Below are 24,976 nucleotides of genomic sequence, written 5' to 3'. Positions count from 1 at the left end.
TTACTTTTATGTAATTACAAGGATAAAATGTCCACACCAACATCTTCCCACTTAACTACCTCAGGTTCGACAGTTCAGATCCAAATACCCTGTGCTGATTACTCTACCTAAATACACATTTTGTATTAAAATATTCAAGGTGTTTACAGTCTCTAAATGACATAGTGCTGTCATATATTTTTTTTTTAATAAGAAATTATGTATTGGCACACTATTTTAGTTAAAATAATATCCTCTGTACCTGGATATGGGAAGATGCCATGCCACTAATTATGAGATATTTGCCTACATAGTTGCAAATTTGATAATAGAAGTAAATTGGACTTTTTTTTTAAATGGTATGCTCTGTCTGAATCACACAAAAAAACATTTTGGGTTTCATATCCCTTTAATCACAACTTGTGATTCACAAGATAAAATGCTGAAAAAGCAAATTTCTGTTGTATAATATAGGACTAATTTGTTTCATTACAGAGGTAATGCATACAGAATTGTGCAAATGTTGACCACACCTTGTACATAATAAGATTAATCTGTTTAGCTTTTTGTGTTTTCAAACTAGTTTTTGGCGTTAGGGTAACTTGTATCCTTGGTTTGCGTGTTGTGATAGCCAAAGTGTCTCTCTATTAAAGGTCTCTCTCTCTTCCATTTTTAAGGACACAAAATAAACATTTTTGGAGATCTATGTTTAAAACCTCCAATTTACTGGAATTCATTTTAAAACAGCTGTGTTGAGGCGTAGCAGTTTTTTAATGTAAAAAAAAAAAAAAAAAATGTCTGTGGAAAGAAAATGTTTGAACTCCGTGGTTCTGACTGACTTGAGCTTTTTATTCTACCTGATTTTGTTTTTTGCATCAATAAAGGGTATAAATGACCCATGGCTTAGCCTTATGTTACCAACACATCCTGTAGAGTAAACCTTACTTTAAATAGACAGTAAACGTGTTTACTAATTTAAGTGTAGTAAACAAAATTGTGATATAATTTCATTATTTGTTTTATTTCCTTTCCTAAATTTAGACACCAATCAGAAAGCGCTACCCAAGTGCGGAAAAAAAATGGGCCGGTTCCATTGCTTACATTCCTGTTTTTAAAAAAAACAAAAAAAACAAGAGAACGAAGAAATAGGAGTAAATGATAATAGGAGTAAATTAGAAAGTTGCTTAAAATTGCATGCTCTATCTGAATCATGAAATCTTCATTTGACTAGACTTTTCCTTTAAGTTATATATATATATATATATATATATATATATATATATATATATATGTGTGTGTGTATGTATATGTATGTATGTATGTGTGTGTATATATATATATATATATATATCCTATAATATAAAAGGCGTGGGGGTCGATCCGATAAAAATCGTCGCCCGCAAAAGCCGGCGACGCCAATATTTACACTGATTTGGTATCACATATACGGCGTAACCTAGAAGTTACGCGCGTATATTTCTGCCGTCGCCCGTAGTTTTTTGGGCCATAGGCAGGTATACCAAACCAGCGCAGTTTGGTATCCAATATGCAGCGTAAGGACTTACGTGGCGAAAATGGAGAAAACGTACTCCATTTTCACCTCGCCACAAAAAGCAGCCGTAAGAAGCCTTACGCTGACTATTGGAGCCCCGTAACTCCCTAAACTAACTAGAAAATAAACCTAACACCTAACGCATGCGCAATGTCTATCTCCCTGTCAACCGCGATCTGCTAAATAAAACCTAACACCTAACGCATGCGCAATGTCTATCTACCTGTCAACCGCGATCCCCCCCCCTCCCGAAATCCCTAATAAAGTTATTAACCCCTAAACCGCTGCTCCCGGACCCCGCCGCCATCTACATAAACTAACCCCCTACTGTGAGCCCCTAAAACCGCCGCCATCTACCTTATCTATCCCCTAATTAGAACCCCTTACACCGCTGTCATCTACCTTATCTATCCCCTAATCTGACCCCTTACACCGCCGCCACCTATCTAAAAATTATTAACCCCTAATCTAATCCCCCTATACCGCCGCCAGCTATATTAATATTATTAACCCCTAATGTAAGCCCCTTACACCGCCGCCATCTCTATTAAAATGATTAACCCCTAATTTAATCTACCTACCCCGCCGCCAGCTATATTATCTATATTAACCCTAAGTATATTATAGTTAATATAGGTATTACATTATATATATTAACTATATTAACCCTAATTATATTAGGGTTAATATAGTTAATATAGTTACTATAGTATTTATATTAACTATATTAACTCTATCTAACCCTAACTAAATTTATATTAAATTAATCTAATTCATTTATAAACTAAAATATTCCTATTTAAATCTAAATACTTACCTATAAAATAAACCCTAAGATAGCTACAATATAATTAATAATTACATTGTAGCTATGTTAGGGTTAATATTTATTTTACAGGTGAATTGTTAATTATTTTAACTAGGTATAATAGATATTAAATAGTTATTAACTATTTAATATCTACCTAGTTAAAATAATTACCCAATTACCTGTAAAATAAATCCTAACCTAAGTTACAAATACACCTACACTATCAATAAATTTAATAAACTACGAACATCTATCTAAAAATACAATTAAATTAACTAAACTAAATTACAAAAAAAAAAACACTAAATTACAAAAAATAAAAAAAAGATTACAAGATTTTTAAGCTAATTACACCTATTCTAAGCCCCCTAATAAAATAATAAACACCCAAAATAAAAAAAATTCCCTGCCCTATTCTAAATTAAACAAATTTCAAAGCTCTTTACCTTACCAGCCCTTAAAAGGGCCTTTTGTGGGGCATGCCCCAAAGAATTCAGCTCTTTTGCATACAAATACAATCCCCCCCCCCCATTACAACCCACCACCCACATACCCCTATTCTAAAACCACCCAAACCCCCCTTAAAAAAGCCTAACACTACCCCCCTGAAGATCTCCCTACCTTGTCTTCACCACACCGGGCCGAACTCCTGATCCGATCCGGGCGATGTCTTCCTCCAAGCGGCAAAGAAGAATTCTTCCTCCGGCGATGTCTTCCTCCAAGCGGCAAAGAAGAATTCTTCCTCCGGCGACGTCTTCCTCCAAGCGGCAGCAAAGTCTTCATTCTTCCGGCGGCATCTTCAATCTTCTTTCTTCGCTCCGCCGCCGCGGAGCATCCATCCCGGCCGACTGCTGTACTACGAATGAGGTACCTTTAAATGACGTCATCCAAGATGGCGTCCGCCGAATTCCGATTGGCTGATAGGATTCTATCAGCCAATCGGAATTAAGTTAGAAAAATCTGATTGGCTGATTGAATCAGCCAATCAGATTCAAGTTCAATCCGATTGGCTGATCCGAACAGCCAATCAGATTGAGCTCGCATTCTATTGGCTGATCGGAACAGCCAATAGAATGCGAGCTCAATCTGATTGGCTGATTGGATCAGCCAATCGGATTGAACTTGAATCTGATTGGCTGATTCAATCAGCCAATCAGATTTTTCTAACTTAATTCCGATTGGCTGATAGAATCCTATCAACCAATCGGAATTCGGCGGACGCCATCTTGGATGACGTCATTTAAAGGTACCTCATTCGTAGTACAGCAGTCGGCCGGGATGGATGCTCCGCGGCGGCGGAGCGAAGAAAGAAGATTGAAGATGCCGCCGGAAGAATGAAGACTTTGCTGCCGCTTGGAGGAAGACATCGCCGGAGGAAGAATTCTTCTTTGCCGCTTGGAGGAAGACATCGCTGGAGGAAGAATTCTTCTTTGCCGCTTGGAGGAAGACATCGCCCGGATCGGATCAGGAGTTCGGCCCGGTGTGGTGAAGACAAGGTAGGGAGATCTTCAGGGGGGTAGTGTTAGGCTTTTTTAAGGGGGGTTTGGGTGGTTTTAGAATAGGGGTATGTGGGTGGTGGGTTGTAATGGGGGGGGGGGTATTGTATTTGTATGCAAAAGAGCTGAATTCTTTGGGGCATGCCCCACAAAAGGCCCTTTTAAGGGCTGGTAAGGTAAAGAGCTTTGAAATTTGTTTAATTTAGAATAGGGCAGGGAATTTTTTTTATTTTGGGGGTTTATTATTTTATTAGGGGGCTTAGAATAGGTGTAATTAGCTTAAAAATCTTGTAATCTTTTTTTTATTTTTTGTAATTTAGTGTTTGTTTTTTTTTGTAATTTAGTTTAGTTAATTTAATTGTATTTTTATATAGATGTTTGTAGTTTATTAAATTTTTTGATAGTGTAGGTGTATTTGTAACTTAGGTTAGGATTTATTTTACAGGTAATTGGGTAATTATTTTAACTAGGTAGATATTAAATAGTTAATAACTATTTAATATCTATTATACCTAGTTAAAATAATTAACAATTTACCTGTAAAATAAATATTAACCCTAACATAGCTACAATGTAATTATTAATTATATTGTAGCTATCTTAGGGTTTATTTTATAGGTAAGTATTTAGATTTAAATAGGAATATTTTAGTTTATAAATGAATTAGATTAATTTAATATAAATTTAGTTAGGGGTGTTAGGGTTAGATAGAGTTAATATAGTTAATATAAATACTATAGTAACTATATTAACCCTAATATAATTAGGGTTAATATAGTTAATATATATAATGTAATACCTATATTAACTATAATATAGTTAGGGTTAACATAGATAATATAGCTGGCGGCGGGGTAGGTAGATTAAATTAGGGGTTAATCATTTTAATAGAGATGGTGGCGGTGTAAGGGGCTTACATTAGGGGTTAATAATTTTAATATAGATGGCGGCGGTGTTAGGGGCTCACTTTAGGGGGTTATAGATATAATATAGCTGGCGGCGGGGTACGGGAGCGGCGGTTTAGTGGTTAATAACTTTATTAGGTTGCGGCGGGGTACGGGAGCGGCGGTTTAGGGGTTAATAGCTTTTTTATTGTTAGGATAGTGAGGGGGGATAGCGGATAGAGGGTTAGACGTGTCGGGCTATGTTAGGGAGGCGTGTTAGACTTGTCGGGCTATGTTAGGGAGGCGTGTTAGACAGTGCGGGTGTTTTAGACTTTAGTCAGGTTTTATAGGCGCCGGCAGTTTCTAACGTGCCGCAAGTCACTGGCGACGCCAGAAATTTGTACTTGCGCAGATTTCTGGACATCGCTGGTTTGTCAGACTTACGGCACGTTAGCATCTGACGGCGACTTATATGGGATAGCTCGAGTTGCGAGCTGAAACTGCGGGCGACGCCGGTTCCCTCGCTTGCGCCGCAAACTGCGATCTATATCGGATCTCGCCCCAGGTGTGTTTGTCCGAAGCTGTCATGCGCAGTAGAGACAGCACAAGGACAAACACACCTGGCCCTTAGAGTCTACCAGATCTGCTGTCTGCGGCGTGACAACGGTGGGCGGGAGTGGGCGTTTGGATGGAATGTATTGCTTGAAACGGTGGTTTATCAGGGGCCGTATTTTGAATAGCCTGTCATGCAAGGGGTCATTGGACATTACCGTTAAAATGAAGAAACTGCTGCAGCTGTTCATATCTATTACTCTTCATAATTCCTAGGAAAAGAGGATTAGCCAGGATAGGGTTTCTTCACTATGTCCATTAACAATGTCAGTGCCCAAAATATTTCAGATAGGTCAGTGGGGTGCCAGGTATTTTCTCTGACATATTGAGACTGGGGAATTTCCGACAGATACAGGCTGGCATATAAATTTGTTTGAGCAACCATATTCTCAAACATGTTATCTGTCAGAAACCGTTGAAATAATTAATCAGTTCACAAACTGCTATGTTGGTTGTGTTGCCAGGATTTGCTGTAAATGGGGGTATTTCAGGTGCAGTTAAATTTGGGGGTACTCAATTTTCATTGGATATTGTTGGATGCTTCCTTTTAGTTAGTGGTAGGTAGGGAGCCCAATCACTAGATGCGTCACTCAGGGGCTCTATATCTGATGCCCTAATAGTTTCGCTTTCAGATAAAGCAGATACAGTTTCACTCCCTGAATCTTGTGCAAGAATGGCATAAGCCTTTTGTGCTGTATACTGTGAAGACATAGGGGAATTTTTGTTTTCCTAACAGTAACACTAAATCCCTCACCACCCAACAATTCCCACTTTTTATCTATATATTTTTTAATAAAAGAACAAAAAAAGGAACAAACAGGAAAGGGTTAAACTGTAAATAAAAAAACAAACAAACTGCTGAACAGTACTACTGTACTGATAAGGCTGATCACAGTAATAACACTGTGATCAACCGTGAACAATTAATTTTATATATATATATATATATATATATCTCAAGCTCTGAGAGACACAATGTAGCACTGATCGGTCTTCCTCTCTCTGATTGCAGTGAGGGAAGAGAGGAAGCAGATACAGTACTAACGGGCAATGATTCCACTCATTGACTGTTGCATTGACCATCACTGCTCCTGAGCACTGATTGGATCCTGGAGTACTGCCTGAGTTGCTAGGCACGCCCCCCCCCCAACCGGAACCAGCGCTCAGGAAGTAATGGAAGAAGCAGCACACAAGAACAGTTAGAACGTTTCATGCCGTCCTAAGGTCATTAAAGCTTGGCACTTTTAGGACGGCAAGGAATGTCCTAAGGGCGTGAAGGGGTTAAAAGATGTCGGTTACTATACTTTCAAAAGGAAGTGTTAGTAGTGCGCACGTTGTGAATGATAAATACTAACCATAGACTTGTAATACAGCACACAAATGTAAATGGTTTGAGATCCATGGATATGTACTTTCCATACTGCTTGCATTTTTATGTGATCAACTTGTTTTTTGGTCCATTATGGGAAATTCAGTTTAATATTCCTTTTTTAAGCAGTTTTTTCTCTCACTATTTTCTTTTTCATTGGCCTTCTGTGCCTATCACTGCTCTGGCATAATTTCTCAAAGTATATAGATATAGTATGCACCAAAGTGTCTGTATACTTAGGAATAGAGACTGTTATGCTCTAAGATATAATTTTCTTACTTTACAAGTTTTTCTTATAGTTTAAATACCTGGTGCTAGAACTTTACCTCTATATATTGTAATTTTGCCAGTCATTAGTTCCCTCTGAAATATGCAGTTGAGTGCCAAAAGTGAGATGGCAGCCAGTTAAAATTATGTGAGTATTTTCTTGATGAGCGTGTTGGTTGAGAGTGAAGAAGTTATCCATTAAAAATTCCTGTATTGAAAAAAAAATTTAAAAAAAATTCTAAACTCTCCCACACACCATGCCTGAGAAGTTTTTATTATGTTCCATTTACATTTTATGATTTTTAAATTCCATATGATATTTGATATTGTGACGTTATTTGATATATCTCAGAATGCTGTCAAATCTTTTTTCTACACTTATCAAAGCATTGTATTATTTAGCTTAAAGTTTCAGTATCTAACATACTTTTTATCTCTAATAAATTCATATTCTTATTCAGTTTTTAAATAATTCCATCAGATTAAATGTATGATATATCAGTTTCTAAACAGCTCTTTTTGTGTACTGTCTGGCTTTTTTGTAAGTATTGTATACTATATTCATAGATATATCATTGTTTATTTAAATAAACAAGCACATGTTGCAAGTGCCAGGTAACCTGAACAATATTTAGGTGGTATGATCTATAACATGTTCCCCTTTTTGATGGTAGAAGATTCTGATCATATTGCTTTTTCCATCACTCTTATGAACTTCCATAAAAGCCTCATATAATCTAACCCATATAACTTAAAGGGACATTGAACTGCTGGGTATAACTACAGTATCTGATCTGTGTTGTCTTTACTAAACTGAAGTGCACAATATTTCTGTAACACTGTATGAGAATACTTAAACTCCAACATGGATGCGTGGCCCAGTGTTAAAGGGACAGTAAAGTCAAAACTAAACTTTCATGAGTCAGATAGGGCATGCAATTTTAAACAACTTTCCAATTTACTTTTATCATCAAATTTGCTTTGTTCCCTTGGTGGTATTTTTGAAAAGCTAAACCTAGCTAGGCTCAAACTGATTTCTAAACAGTTGAAAACCGCCTCTTAGCTCAGAGCATTTTGAAAGTTTTTTCACAGTTAGACTGTGCTAGTTCACATGTGTCATAAAGATAACATTGTGCTCACTCCCGTGAAGTTATTTAGGAGTCTTCACTGATTGACTACACTGCATGTCTGTCAAAAGCACTTAGATAAGGAGGCTGTCTGCAAAAGGCTTAGATACAAGGTAATCACAGAGGTAAAAAGTATATTAATATAACTGTGTTGGTTATGCAAAACCGGGGAATGGGTAATAAAGGGATTATCTATCTTTTTAAATAAGAAACATTTTGGTGTAGACTGTCCCTTTAAGATACAGCACTTGTAAGTGGTTAAAATAAGATTGTGGCTATGAAAAGAGCTGCTGGCACAAAAGGAAAAAACAATTACATGGTAATTAGTAACCATGATACTGTTGTACCTAGCAGTTTAATTTTACTTTAAATGGACAATTTAAAGTAAAAATTGCAGGCATTAGTCTGTTAGAACATGTACTGTTTACTGTACCTGTGTATAACGCTACAAAGTGCTATGCTTGCAGCTCTCAAGCCGTATACAGATAATGAGCCCCCAGTCACCAGCCTGTTCTGCCTGAGAGCTGAAATGCGCACCTGTATGTTTAACCTCATTGTGTCTGAGATGTAACAGAATTTATGATAATCTCAATACCTAAAAAGCACATATCAGCTGATATCGCCCAAAGATACAAATGACTTTGCACAACTGCAGGATTAAAATTGTCAGTAAAACAGCGTATTAACAGCTGAAGTATGTAATTGATTTGGTAAACATACAAAACCCTGTCTGACCCCCAAAGTAATATACAGTTGAATTGCTGAAACACAATGAATAGTAAAAGGACATGGTACCGAAATGCTGAATCACTTGAAAGTGATGCAGCATAACTGTCTGAAGCGAAGTAGAAAATATCACTGGACTTGCAAGAAGCACTTTACATCTGGTATGTGCAGGCTTAGTCAATGTATTTCCTTCCTCAGTTTAACCTCTTTACGTTAAGGGGTTAAGGAAGTTTACTATGGTGGAATCCCACAAGATCATAGTAAAGCAAAATGTGAGCTCAGCACTGATGATGCTGATTGGCTATTTTTTCCCTCCATGCGGATGTCAGTATCTGAAGAATAACTGCTCTCAATGCACTGAGCTGAAGAAACTTTGAGGTAAAATATCTTCCATTTCTACCTATAGATGTTCATGTGATATTTTCTAGTCAGCTTTTCGAGATAGGCTGTATCGCTTTCAACTAATTTAGCACATGGGTTGTACGTCCCTTTAATTAAATAATCATATTTATGATGATGTATGTTTTGTGTTTCTTTCAGCCTATACGATGGCACATAGACTTGCAGCCCTGGGCTAGTACCTCACATTCACTTAACGATGAAGCTAGCCGCTTTCTCAACTACATTACCAAATCTCAGGTAAGTGTAAAGTACTGTAGGTTACCATAAGATAATAGTAATAATACAATTATAATCATATTATTATTAATAATAATAATAATTAGCAGCTGATAACTATTTTTGAAAAAATATATATAAATGCTCCACACATGCCAGATTTATATTAGATTAATTACTTTTCTCTCTAATTATTACATGAATAGAACAAGACATTTAAAAGGTTGGTGGCAAACAAATGACCAGTCATGCAAACCTTATTTTTGAATCAGGTTTGCTAATAAAGAATTAATAATCATAATCATTGATATCCAATGCGCTGCCCATCTTCTGGCTGCTACTTTGGTTTCCCCGGTGCATGGAATTGTCTCTCAAGCTCAACATTCATGGCCTGTACAAAGGAGGATAGGCTCTTAGCCTGACTGCCACACTGCCTGACAGCTAGACAGAAATGTGAAAAGAGCAGCACTATAGGTTGTGTCAGTTTGTGGGACAGCATTCTGAGGGCCATGTATGACACATGTTTGATAGGTTTCTAACTCCTACCCTAGGACCTGCATCTCTTTTCCAAAGCAGCCAGATGCCTATGTAGCTGTAATGTTTCCTCATAGATTTCCATTTAAAATAGGAAATTAGTTTAGTAAATAAAGTAAAATCATCAGACATGCACATTTTGCCACAAAATATATTTGATTAGTTGAAAAAATCCATATACAGTCGTATGCAAAAGTTTAGGAACCCCTGACAATTTCCATGATTTTCATTTATAAATGATTGAGTGTTTGGGTCAGCAATTTAATTTTGATCTATCAAATAACTGAAGGACACAGTAATATTTCAGTAGTGAAATTAGGTTTATTGGATTAAGAGAAAATGTGCAATATGCATCAAAATGAAATTAGACAGGTGCAATAAAGGTCCATTTGTTTATTTGAATACCTGTAACTACCTAGCACTGATTAATTGGAACACACAATTGGTTTGGTGAGCCCATTAAGCCTTGAACTTCATAGACAGGTGCATCCAATCCTGAGAAAAGATATTTCTTTTGCAAGATGTACCGAGTCCACGGATTCATCCTTGTGGGATATTATCCTTCCTAACAGGAAGTGGCAAAGAGAGCACCACAGCAGAGCTGTCTATATAGCTCCCCCCTTAACTCCACCCCGCAGTCATTCTCTTTGCCGGCTCTAAGCAGGCCAGTTCCTCAGGTTTGCCTTTCTGGACAAGCATTACCAGTTTGTGGCTCTTCCCTTCGGGTTGGCCACAGTGCCAAGAATCTTCACAAAGGTGCTAGGGTCCCTTCTGGCAGTCCTAAGGCCACGGGGCATAGCAGTGGCGCCTTATTTAGACGACATCTTAATTCAAGCGTCGACTTTCCAACTAGCCAAGTCTCACACAGACTTAATGTTGGCCTTTCTAAGATCTCACGGGAGTTCTCTTTCTCCTCTCACAAGAGTTTCATTTCTAGGGACTCTTATAGACTCGGTGGACATAAAAATATTTCTGACGGAGGTCAGGAAATCAAAGATTTTGGCCACCTGCCGAGCTCTTCATTCCATTTCTTGGCCGTCAGTGGCTCAGTGTATGGAGGTAATCGGTCTAATGGTAGCGGCAATGGACATAGTTCCGTTTGCTCGCTTGCATCTCAGACCACTGCCACTGTGCATGCTCAATCTGTGGAATGGGGATTATGCGGATTTATCTCCTCAGATAAATCTAGATCAAGAGACCAGAGATTCTCTTCTTTGGTGGTTGTCACAGGATCATCTGTTCCAGGGAATGTGTTTCCGCAGGCCAGAAGGGGTTATAGTGACGACAGACGCCAGCCTACTGGGCTGGGGTGCAGTCTGGAATTCCCTGAAAGCACAGGGTTTGTGGACTCAGGAGGAGGCCCTCCTCCCGATAAATATTCTGGAATTAAGAGCGATATTCATTGCTCTTCAGGCGTGGCCTCAGCTGGCTTCGGCCGGATTCATCAGATTTCAGTCGGACAACATCACGACTGTAGCTTACATCAATCATCAGGGGGAACAAGGAGTTCCTTGGCGATGATGGAAGTTTCCAGGATAATCCGATGGGCAGAGATTCACTTTTGCCATCTATCAGCGATCTATATTCCAGGGGTAGAGAACTGGGAGGCAGATTTTCTAAGTCGTCAGACTTTTCATCCGGGGGAGTGGGAGCTCCATCCGGAGGTGTTTGCTCAACTGGTACGGCAAGGTCCGTTCAAGCATCCAAATCTAATTTCTCTGCAACTGACTGCTTGGAGATTGAACGCTTGATTTTATCTAAGCGGGGTTTCTCTGAGTCGGTCATAGATACCTTGATTCAGGCTCGAAAGCCTGTCACCAGGAAAATCTATCATAAGATATGGCGTAAATATCTTTTTTGGTGCGAATCCAAGGGCTAATCATGGAGTAAGATCAGGATTCCTAGGATTTTGTCCTTTCTTCAAGAAGGATTGGAGAAAGGATTGTCAGCTAGTTCCTTAAAAGGACAGATATCCACTCTGTCTATTCTATTGCACAAGCGTCTGGCAGATGTCCCAGACGTTTGGGCTTTTTGTCAGGCTTTAGTTAGAATCAAGCCTGTGTTTAAACCTGTTGCTCCGCCATGGAGTCTAAATTTAGTTCTTAATGTTCTTCAGGGGGTTCCGTTTGAACCCATGCATTCCATAGATATTAAAATTCTATCTTGGAAAGTTCTGTTTCTAGTTGCTATCTCTTCAGCTCAAAGGGTTTCTGAACTATCTGCATTACAATGTGCCTCGCCTTATCTTGTTTTTCTTGCTGATAAGGTGGTTTTGCGTACCTAACCTGGGTTCCTCCCTAAGGTTGTTACTAACAGGAATATCAATCAGGAGATTGTTGTTCCTTCTCTGTGTCCTAATCCTTCTTCTAAGAAGGAACATTTATTGCACAACCTGGACGTGGTTCGTGCTTTGAAGTTCTATTTGCAGGCAACCAAAGATTTTCGTCAATCATCTTCTTTGTTTGTTGTCTATTCTGGAAAACGTAGGGATCAAAAGGCTACGGCTACCTCTTTTTCCTTTTGGCTGAAAAGCATCATCCGTTTGGCTTATGAGACTGCTGTACAGCAGCCTCCTGAAAGAATTACTGCTCACTCTACTAGAGCGGTGGCTTCCACATGGGCTTTTAAAAATGATGCTTCTGTTGAACAAATGCTTCTTCTGTGGCTATTTTTGGGAGAAAGGTTTTGCAAGCAGTGGTGCCTTCCGTTTAGGTTCCTGTCTTGTCCCTCCTTTCATCCGTGTCCTAAAGCTTTGGTATTGGTATCCCACAAGTAAGGATGAATCCGTGGACTTGGTACATCTTGCAAAAGAAAACAAAATTTTATGCTTACCTGATAAATTTCTTTCTTTTGCGATGTACCGAGTCCACGGCCCGCCCTGTCTATTCAAGACAGATAGTATTTTTTATTGAAAACTTCAGTCACCTCTGCACCTTATAGTTTCTCCTTTTTCTTCCTTGGCCTTCGGTCGAATGACTGGGGGGTGGAGTTCAGGGGGGAGCTATAGAGACAGCTCTGCTGTGGTGCTCTCTTTGCCACTTCCTGTTAGGAAGGATAATATCCCACAAGTAAGGATGAATCTGTGGACTCGGTACATCGCAAAAGAAAGAAATTTATCAGGTAAGCATAAATTTTGTTTTTAAGGTGGCCAATTGCAAGTTGTTGTTCTCTTTGACTCTCCTCTGAAGAGTGGCAACATGGAGGCCTCAAAACAACTCTCAAATGGCCTGAAAACAAAGATTGTTCAACATTATGGTTTAGGGGAAGGCTACAAAAAGATATAGCAGTTATTTAAGCTGTCAGTGTCCACTGTGAGGAACATAGTGAGGAAATGGAAGACCACAGGTACAGTTCTTGTTAAGGCCAGAAGTAAAATATCAGAGAGGCAGACAAAGGTTGGTGAGAATGGTCAAAAACAGCCCACAGATCACCTCTAAAGACCTACATCATCATCTTGCTGCAGATGGTGTCACTGTGCATCGTTCAACAATTCAGCGTATGGGAGAGTGATGCGGAAGAAGCCTTTTCTGCACACATGCCACAGAGTCACTTGAGGTATGCAAACGCACATTTGGACAAGCCAGCTTCATTTTGGAAGAAGGTGCTGTGGACTGATAAAACAAAGATTGGTCATAACAAGGGGGGTTATGCATGGCGGCAAAAGAACACAGCGTTCCAAGACAAACACTTGCTAGCCACAGTAAAATTTGGTGGATGTTCCATCATGTTGTGGGGCTGTGTGGCCAGTGCCGGTACTGGGAATCTTGTTAAAGTTGAGGGTCGCATGGATTCCACTCAATATCAGCAGATACTTGAGAATAATGTTTAGGAATCGGTCACAAAGTTGAAGTTACGCCGGAACTGGATATTTCAACAAGACAACGACCCAAAACACTGCTCAAAATCTACTCTGGCATTTATGAAGAGAAACAAGTACAATGTTCTGGAATGGCCATCCCAGTCCCCAGACCTGAATATCATTGAAAATCTGTGGGGTGATTTGAAGCGGGCTGTCCATGCTCGGCAACAATCAAACCTAACTGAACTGGAGATGTTTTGCAAGGAGGAATGGTCCAAAATACCTTCATCCAGAATCCAAACACTCATTACAAGCTATAGGAAGCGTCTAGAGGCTGTTATTTCTGCTAAAGGAGGCTCTAATAAATATTGATGCAATATTTCTGTTGGGGTGCCCAAATTTATGCACCTGTCTAATTTCGTTTTGATGCATATTGCACATTTTCTGTTAATCTAATAAGCCTAATTTCATTACTGAAATATTTAATAAAGAAAAAATGAAAACAGCGCTAAATACCAAACAATATGTCCCTTGAAATAGGTAGAAAACTTTCCAAAGTTAGGGAGACGAGTGTGTCTCATCAAATGGATGCTGCTGAACACAAATCCGTGGCTTCCTCCTTCAATGATGGATAGTAGGCAAACTGTAGAGATAAAGAGACAGCGCAATCCTCGATTCAAGGTAGTATTTATTAGTGACAGTCAAAGCACACTAGTAAATGAACACTTACCAGAAATCAATGACAACAAGCCCACAGTTAAAAAGTGGTCATGCAGGAGGCGATGTAAAACTCACGGCACTCAGCGTTGATGTCTCAAAATTTGCACGGGACAATCAAAGAGTTCAGTCCCATTCAAAACTCGCGGCTTTTCAGCAAAGACAAAAGTAACTCTGCTGACGTCAGGGCACAACACTTCTCCTACGGATGCTCCAAAGGATCAAAAAGCTGGTTAGTAGTAACAGCTTACAGTGAACACGAACTACCTGGATAGAAAACAGGAAAGTAGTAAGTACTTTGACCCTCAGCAAAATGTCTGCCTTGACGTCACTTACATGAGGTAATTTCGAAGCGGTAGAATCTGTATTTTAAAAAATCCTTGGGTACGTAGGTAAGAAGAGTGAGTGTGCTTGTGAATTTCTCTTTCGGTCTATGAATGTCCAATTCCCCCTTATGGAGGCTAGCTAGGTTGCAAGGAGGTACAGGTGAACCTCAATAGAGACCAAGAAGAGAGAGTCCCATAGCACAATACTGTTGGCAAAACTGGTAATAAGGTCCTAACAACTGTACTGATACAAGTTGGAGTTTCGTTAGCTCAAAGCCCCATGAAGGGATACGAAGGGAAGTGAATAATAAACAGATCCAGGAGCAGAAGGAGCCGTACAAGGGACCATAAAGGACCGGAAGAGAAATTCACAAGCACACTCATTCTTCTTACCTACGTACCCAAGGATCGTTTAAAATACAGATTCTACCGCTTCGAAATTACCTCATATTATTGGGGTATGAGTCTGTAAGTACACTCACTGGAGGGGTTATAACTGCAAGAGTGCTGTGTTCCTGTCTCAACAAATTTCTATCTTATATGGACGTATATGAACTTTGTGAACTATTCTATATTATCATGGCCCACTACTGATTTTTTGTTCACTTATGCATCGATTTACACTTATATACGACACCTATGAATGCATTTCTGTTTATTCATTAATGATTTAGTATTCCGTGTGACACTTACCCTGTACCGACTCATTGCTATATTATTCACATATACAGTGTCATATATATAGTTTCAGTGTATATTGTCACATAATTATTTATTTATTTTAAGCATCTTTCTAATTTACTCCTATTATCAAATTTTCTTCATTCTCTTGGTATCTTTATTTGAAATGCAAGAATGTAAGTTTAGATGCTGGCCCATTTTGGGTGAACAACCTGGGTTGTCCTTGTTGATTGGTGGATAAATTCATCCACCAATAAAAAGTGCTGTCCAGAGTCTGAACCAAACAAAAAGCTTAGATGCCTTCTTTTTCAAATAAAGATAGCAAGAGAACGAAGAAAAATTGATAGTAGGAGTAAATTAGAAAGTTGCTTAAAATTGCATGCTCTATCTGAATCACAAAAGAAAAAAATTGGGTTCAGTGTCCCTTTAACTATCTCTTTAAGGTCTTAAAAGCTCTGCTAGAGCCATAAAACTTGTGTTTTTATAAACTGTAGGCATCCAACTGATAACTAATAAACCTTCCTGTCTGGCTTTAGTGGGATGTGTCATATCAGCAAATGTAAATAAGGATTTTATGTTTATACCAACCGCATTTTAATGATCTTTGTTTTTCTTGACTGTTTTCCTGTACTGATATATAAGAGGGACCACCAATGAAACAGATTTTGTAGACGGTAATTGTTTTTCTTTTCTCCACAGATTTCATGCTCTCAGATTGTGAAAAATGGAGTCAAAGAAAAAACGGAGAGCCCTATCAAGCCTTGGACTATCTGCTTGGATAATAAATTTAACTTGGCACAGCAGATCAGAAATAAACAATGTCGTGTTTACTCATTGGGGTAAATTGATATCACATTTTTTTCCTTGCTATTGCATTTGCATTTACTGTACAGATTGCTGTCAGTGTTCTGGAGCAATCTTCAATCTCGTGGGTGTTTAAAATCTGTTTTTTGAGAGCCATTAATATGCCAGAATTACAGGATCTTTGCTTGAACAGATATACATTGTATCTGGTTCATCTATTGCAAGCAGAGACTCTGGCAAGATATCATCTTATATTTTTAGCTAACGCTCAGGAAAAATGTGCAACATAGAACTGAGTAAGAGCCTGTGATGCCGCACTTCTCTAGACAGCTGCTAATTCTTTACTTAACAAGGGAAGACTATATTTGCCTGATCAATGTCACAAAAATGTAAACTGAGAGCATCATTCTTTTTAGCAGAGCTAATAGCTACTATAAAATATTTTACTACTTACCAGACATATAGGGGAGTTATATTGTCTAATAAACAAACAATTGACAGTGGAAGGAAACTTGGAAAAAAATCCTATGTACAAATTACTTTCATCATCGAAGAAAGCAGACTGTTTAATGGATTAAAGGGACAGTCTACACAAAAATTGTTATTGGTTAAAAAGATAGATAATGCCTTTACTACCCATTTTTCAGCTTTGCTCCACCAACATTGTTAAATTAAAGGGACAGTCTACTCCAAATGTTTTATTGTTTACTAAGACAGATAACGCTTTTATTACCCATTCCCCAGTTTTGCATAACCAACACAGTTATATTAATATACTTTTTACCTCTGTGATTACCTTGTATCTAAGCATCTTCTGACAGCCCCCTGATCACATGACTTTTTATTTATTATTCTATTGACTTGCATTTTAGCCAATTAGTGCAGTGTCTGCCACAAGCCACGGGCGTGATCACAATGTTATCTATATGGCTCACATGAACTTGCACTCCCCTGTTGTGAAAAGCAAATAAAAAAGCATGTGATAAGAGGCTGTCTATAGTGGCTTAGAAACAGGCAGAAATGTAGAGGTTTAAATGTAATAAAGTATATTAATATAACAATGTTGGTTATGCAAAGCTGGAGAATGGGTAGTAAAGGCATTATCTAACATTTTAAACAATAACAATTCTGGTGTAGACTGTCCCTTTAATATACTTTATAACATTTAAACCTCAAAATGTCTGCCTGTTTCAAAGGCTCTATTGACATATACAGTATATAACATTGTGTTCACGCCCGGGGAGCACAACACAGTACTAAATGCAAGTAAATAGATAATAAATAAAAAGCCATGTGATCAGGGGGCTGTCAGAAGATGCTTAGATACAAAGTAATCACAGAGGTAAAAAGTGTATTAATATAACTATGTTTTCTGTGTAAAACTGGGGAATGGGTAATAAAGGGAATATCTATTTTTTAAACAATACAACATAACATTGGAATAGCTTTAGAGAATCATGTTGATATGACTAAAAGGCTAAAACAATCATATTCGGGTCTAACAATTGACTTTTGGTCCCAAATAGTTGTATGAGCAACATAAAATAATAATACTTTCATTATGTAAGCTATTTTAGTCATTCTTTTCTTTAGATAAACTATTATAAAACAGTTCTAGATAATTTAAAATCTGGAAACATTTGTACATAAGCTGAATAACGAGATGTATCCACATCTTGTTGTATATGTTCCTGAGAACTAGTGGTACTGACTGTTTATATAATTATGCAGTAATCAGTATATTCTGTATTTGCCTGCCAAGTTCTGCTTAGTTTTTGTTAGTTCATGCATTTTTCCATAGGTATTTAGCAACATTTCCAAAATTAAATTAATCTGATATGTGTATTTGTCTTAAGATATATAGCAGTGCTATCTTTAGTAGGAAATAAAATATAGGTTAAAGTAAACTGAAAAAAGATACCTTGGGGACAAATTAACAAGCTCCGAATGGAGCTTGATACCCCTGTTTCCACGCAAACCTCCAGGCTCGCCGGAAACAGCAGTAATGAAGCAGCGGTCTAAAGACCGCGGCTCCATAACTTGTCCACCTGCTCTAAGGCTGCGGACATCAATCCGCCCGATCCAATACGATCAGGTTGATTGACACCCCCTGCTAGCGGCTGATTGGCTGCGAATCTGCAGGGGGCAGCATTGCACAAGCAGTTCACAAGAACTGCTTGTGCAATGATAAATGCTGACAGCTTATGCTGTCAGCATTTATTGATGTGCGGTGGACATGATACTCTAAATCGTATCATGTCCGCTTGCACTTTAATAAATAGTCCCCATTGTGTTAAAAACAGCAGACAACTTGCTTGTTTTCTTGCAAAATGAGCACCTAGAAATTCTCAGTGTAGCTGCTGACTTTACTGATATAAGGGAGCTACAATTATAAAACTTAAGTTCTAGGGTCACATGATTTTTGCAGAAAAACATAATTTATGTAAGAACTTACCTGATAAATTCATTTCTTTCATATTAGCAAGAGTCCATGAGCTAGTGACGTATGGGATATACATTCCTACCAGGAGGGGCAAAGTTTCCCAAACCTTAAAATGCCTATAAATACACCCCTCACCACACCCACAATTCAGTTTAACGAATAGCCAAGAAGTGGGGTGATAAGAAAAAAGTGCGAAAGCATATAAAATAAGGAATTGGAATAATTGTGCTTTATACAAAAAAATCAAAACCACCACAAAAAAGGGCGGGCCTCATGGACTCTTGCTAATATGAAAGAAATGAATTTATCAGGTAAGTTCTTACATAAATTATGTTTTCTTTCATGTAATTAGCAAGAGTCCATGAGCTAGTGACATATGGGATAATGACTACCCAAGATGTGGATCTTTCCACGCAAGAGTCACTAGAGAGGGAGGGATAAAATAAAGACAGCCAATTCCTGCTGAAAATAATCCACACCCAGAATAAAATTTTAATGAAAAAACATAAGCAGAAGATTCAAACTGAAAACACTGCCTGAAGTACGTTTCTACCAAAAACTGCTTCAAAAGAAGAAAACACAACAAAATGGTAGAATTTAGTAAAATTATGCAAAGAGGACCAAGTTGCTGCTTTGCAAATCTAATCAACCGAAGCTTCATTCCTAAACGCCCAGGAAGTAGAAACTGACCTAGTAGAATGAGCTGTAATCCTTTTGAGGCGGAGTGTTACCCGACTCAACATAGGCATGATGAAATAAAGATTTCAACCAAGATGCCAAAGAAATGGCAGAAGCTTTCTGGCCTTTTCTAGAACCGGAAAAGATGACAAATAGACTAGAAGTCTTTCGGAAAGACTTAGTAGCTTCAACATAATATTACAAAGCTCTAACAGCATCCAAAGAATGCAATGATTTCTCCTTAGAATTCATAGGATCAGGACATAATGAAGGAACCACAATTTCTCTACTAATGTTGTTAGAATTCACAACCTTAGGTAAAAAATTCAAAAGAAGTTCACAGCACCGCCTTATCCTGATGCAAAATCAGAAAAGGAGACTCACAAAAAAGAGTAGATAATTCAGAGACTCTTCTGGCAGAAGAGATGGCCAAAAGAAACAAAACTTTCCAAGAAAGTAATATAATGACCAAAGAATGCATGGGTTCAAAAGGAAGAGCTTGAAGAGCCCCCAGAACCAAATTCAAACTCCAAGGAGGAGAAATTGACTTAATGACAGGTTTTATACGAACCAAAGGTTGTACAAAACAATAAATATCAGGAAGATTAGCAAACCTTCTGTGAAAAAGAACAGAAAGAGCAGAGATTTGTCTTTCAAGGAACTTGCGGACAAACCTTTATCTAAACCATCCTGAAGAAACTGTAAAATTCTCGGTATTCAAAAAGAATGCCAAGAAAAAAGATGAGAAAGACACTAAGAAATATAAGTCTTCCAGACTCTATAATATATCTCTCTAGATACAGATTTACGAGCCTGTCACATAGTATCAATCACAGAGTCAGAGAAACCTCTTTGACCAAGAATCAAGCGTTCAAACTCCATACCTTAAAATTAAGGTTTTGAGACAGAAAGACTGGTCTTAACGGAAGAGTCCACGGTTGGCAAGAGGCCATCCGGACAAGATCCGCATACCAAAACCTGTGAGGCCATGCTGGAGCTACCAGCAGAACAAACGAGCATTCCTTTAGAATATTGGAGAATACCCTTGGAAGAAGAACTAGAGGCGGAAAGATATAGGCAGGATGACACTTGTAAGGAAGAAATAATGCATCCACTGCCTCCGCCCGAGGATCCCGGGATCCGGACAGATACCAGGGAAGTTTCTTGTTTAGATGAGAAGCCATCAGATCTATTTCTGGGAGTTCCCACATTTGAACAATCTGAGGAAATACCTCTGGGTGAAGAGACCATTCGCCCAGGTGCAACGTTTGGCGACTGAGATAATCCGCTTTCCAATTGTCCATACCTGGGATATGAACCGCAGAGATTAGACAGGAGCAGGATTCCGCCCAAACCAAAATTCGAGATACTTCTTTCATAACCAGAGGACTGTGAGTCCCTCCTTGATGATTGATGTATGCCACAGTTGTGACATTGTCTATCTGAAAACAAATGAACAACTCTCTCTTCAGAAGAGGCCAAGACTGAAAAGCTCTGAAAATTGCACGGAGTTCCAAAATACTGATCGGAAATCTCACCTCCTGAGATTCCCAAACCCCTTGTGCCGTCAGATACCCCCACACAGCTCCCCAACCTGTAAGACTTGCATCTGTTGAGATTATAGTCCAGGTCGGAAGAACAAGAAGCCCCCTGAACTAAACGATGGTGATCTGTCCACCATGTCAGAGAGTGTCGTATAATCGGTTTAAAGATATTAATTGAGATATCTTTGAGTAATCCCTGCACCATTGGTTCAGCATACAGAGCTGAAGAGGTCGCATGTGAAAACGAGCAAAGGAGATCGCATCTGATGCGGCAGTCCTAAGACCTAAAATTTCCATGCATAAGGCTACCAAAGGGAATGATTGTGACTGAAGGTTTTGACAAGCTGATATCAATGTTAAACTTCTCTTGTCTGACAAGGACAGAGTCATAGACACTGAATCTATCTAGAAACCTAAAAAGGTTACCCTTGTCTGAGGAATCAATGAACTGATTAGTAAATTGAACCTCCAACCATGAACTTGAAGAAACAACACAAGTCGATACGTATGAGATTCTTCGAAAATGAGAAGACTGAGCAAATACCAAGATATCGTCCAAATAAGGAAATACCAAAACCCTGTTCTCTGATTACAGAAAGAAGGGCACCGAGAACCTTTGAAAAAAATTCTTGGAACTGAGGCTAGGCCAAACGGTAGAGCCAAAAAAACTGGTAATGCTTGTCTAAAAAGAGAATCTCAGACACTAAAAGTGATCTGGATGAATCGGAATATGCAGATATACATCCTGTAAATCTATTGTAGACATATAATGCCCTTGCTAAACAAAAAACAGGATAGTCCTACAGTAACCATCTTGAATGTTGGTATCCTTACATAACGATTCAATATTGATAGATCCGGAACTGGTCTGAAGGAATTGACCTTCTTGGTACAATGAAGAGATAAAATAAAACCCCAGCCCCTGTTCCAGAACTGGAACTGGCATAATTACTCCAACCAACTCTAGATCTGAAACACATTTCAGAAATGCTGAGCCTTTGCTGTGTTAACTGGGACACGGGAAAGAAAAAAATCTCTTAGCAGGAGGCCTTAACTGAAGCCAATTCTGTACCTTTCTGAAACAATGTTCTGAAACCAGAGATTGAGAACGGAATTGATCCAAATTTCTTTGAAGAAAACGTAATCTGCCCCATACCAGCTGAGCTGGAATAAGGGCCGCACCTTCATGGGTACTTAGGAGCTGGCTATAGATTTCTATAAGGCTTGGATATATTCCAAACTGGAAATAGTTTCCAAACTGATACCGCTCCTGAGGATGAAGGATCAGGCTTTTGTTCCTTGTTGTGAGGAAAGGAACAAAAAAGATTAGACCTAAATTTACCTTAGATTTTTTATCCTTTGGTAAAAAAGTTCCCTTCCTTCCAGAAACAATTGAAATAATAATTTAATACCCTGGAAAGAAAGGGAAAGCAAAGTTGACTTAGAAGACATATCAGCATTCCAAGTTTAATCCATAAAGCTTTTCTAGCTAAAATAGCTAGAGACATATACCTGACATCAACTCTAATGATATCAAAAGATGGTATCACCAATAAAATTATTAGCATGTTATAGAATAATAATAATGCTATAAAATTATGATCTGTTACTTGTTGCGCTAAAGCTCCTAACCAAAAAGTTGAAGCTGCAGCAACATCCGCTAAAAATATAGCAGGTCTAAGAAGATTACCTGAACATAAGTAAGCTTTTCTTAGAAAGGATTCAATTTCCCTTAAATAAAGTACTATCTGCCGTAGGAATAGTAGTACATTTAGCAGGAGTAGAGACAGCCCCATAACCTTAGGGATTTTGTCCCAAAAAAACTCTAATCTGTCACATGGCACAGGATATAATTGCTTAAACGTTTAGAAGGAGTAAAAGAATTACCCAAATTATTCCATTCCCTGGAAATTACTTCAGAAATAGCATCAGGGAGATTAAACACTTCTGGAATAACTACAGGAGATTTAAAAACCTTATTTAAACGTTTAGATTTAGTATCAAGAGGACCAGAATCCTCTATTTCTAATGCAATTAATACTTCTTTAAATAAAGAACGAATAAATTCCATCTTGAACAAATACAAAGATTTATCAGTATCAGAATGATGATGTTCATTTAAAAATTCATCTGAAAAAAGAGAAGTTTTAAAAGACTTTTATGTAAACTAGAAAGAGAAATAACAGACATAGCCTTCTTAATGGATTTAAAAAAAAAAAAAATCTCTTATGTTTATCAGGAACACTCTGAAAATTAGATGTTGACGGAACAGCAACAGGTAATGTAACAGTACTAAAGGAAATTTTATCTGCATTAATAAGTTTGTCATGACATGCAATACAAACAACAGCTGGAGAAACAGATACCAAAAATTATAGCAGATACACTTAGCTTGGTAGCTCCAGCACTAGACAGCGATTTTCCTGTAGTATCTTCTGACTCAGATGCAACGTGAGACATCTTGCAATATGTAAGACAAAAAAACAACATATAAAGCAAAATTGATCAAATTCCTTAAATGACAGTTTCAGGAATGGGAAAAAAATGCCAAAGAACAAGCTTCTAGCAACCAGAAGCAATGAAAAAAATGAGACTAAAATAATGTGGAGACAAAAGCGACGCCCATATTTTTTAGCGCCAAATCAGACGCCCACATTATTTGGCGCCTAAAATGCTTTTGGCGCCAAAAATGACGCCACATCCGGAACGCCGACATTTTTGGCGCAAAATAACGTCAAAAAATGACGCAACTTCCGGCGACACGTATGACGCCGGAAACGGAAACGAATTTTTGCGCCAAAAAAGTCAGCGCCAAGAATGACGCAATAAAATGAAGCATTTTCAGCCCCCGCGAACCTAACAGCCCACAGGGAAAAAAGAGTCAAATTTTTGAAGGTAAGAAAAAATGATTAATTCAAATGCATTATCCCAAATATGAAACTGACTGTCTGAAAAATAAGGAAAGTTGAACATTCTGAGTCAAGGCAAATAAATGTTTGAATACATATATTTAGAACTTTATAAACAAAGTGCCCAACCATAGCTTAGAGTGTCACAGAAAATAAGATTTACTTACCCCAGGACAATCATCTACATGTTTGTAGAAAGCCAAACCAGTACTGAAACGAGAATCAGCAGAGGTAATGGTATATATAAGAGTATATCGTCGATCTGAAAAGGGAGGTAAGAGATGAATCTCTACGACCGATAACAGAGAACCTATGAAATAGACCCCTTAGAAGGAGATCACTGCATTCAAATAGGCAATACTCTCCTCACATCCCTCTGACATTCACTGCACGCTGAGAGGAAAACCGGGCTCCAACTTGCTGCGGAGCGCATATCAACGTAGAATCTAGCACAAACTTACTTCACCACCTCCATCGGAGGCAAAGTTTGTAAAACTGAATTGTGGGTGTGGTGAGGGGTGTATTTATAGGCATTTTAAGGTTTGGGAAACTTTGCCCCTCCTGGTAGGAATGTATATCCCATACGTCACTAGCTCATGGACTCTTGCTAATTACATGAAAGAAAAGTTCTCTACTGAGTGTGGCCAGAAAACTGACTGGAGCTATTGCGGATGTCTCCTAGCAACCACTTAAAATGTAAAGCTAGTCTTAGTGTGGGTTCATGACAGAAAGTAAGGAACCCTGCAAAAATGAAGTAAAAAATAAATAAAAGGTCAAAACATTTTAAAATGATGAATAATACATATTGAAATGGTTTTTATTAAGTATCCTCAGGCATAGTACCCCATGACAAGTGTAAAGCTGATGTGGTGCCACTCTTTAAAAAGGGAAGGAAGGCTGATCGAGGAAGCTATAGACCAGTTAGTCTGACATCAATAGTGGGGAAGATGCTTGAAGGGATTATAGGGATTATATTGATGAGTTTATTAATGTAAACACGATTATGAGTTCAAATCAGCATAGTTTTATGAGAAATAGATCATGTCAATCTAATCAAATTAGATTCTACAAAGAAGTAAGTAAAAATATAGATAAAGGGG

At 38.2% G+C, this 24,976-nt stretch overlaps 1 protein-coding gene across 1 annotated transcript in view; it reads left to right on the top strand.

Annotated features, from left to right (window-relative positions):
• The window catches only part of METTL24 (methyltransferase like 24), a 153,634-nt gene that overhangs the window by 36,205 nt on the left and 92,453 nt on the right, over window positions 1–24,976 (top strand). The window contains exons 2-3 of the mRNA XM_053710852.1: window positions 9,364–9,462; window positions 16,198–16,337. Of these exons, the coding sequence (XP_053566827.1) occupies window positions 9,364–9,462; window positions 16,198–16,337 (239 nt within the window). The remainder of the gene's footprint in view (window positions 1–9,363; window positions 9,463–16,197; window positions 16,338–24,976) is intronic.

Source organism: Bombina bombina, chromosome 4 (assembly GCF_027579735.1).
Source record: "Bombina bombina isolate aBomBom1 chromosome 4, aBomBom1.pri, whole genome shotgun sequence".
Lineage (NCBI taxonomy): Eukaryota > Metazoa > Chordata > Amphibia > Anura > Bombinatoridae > Bombina > Bombina bombina.
The sequence above is the reverse complement of the archived record's forward strand: the minus strand, read 5'-3'. Positions and strand labels throughout refer to the sequence as shown.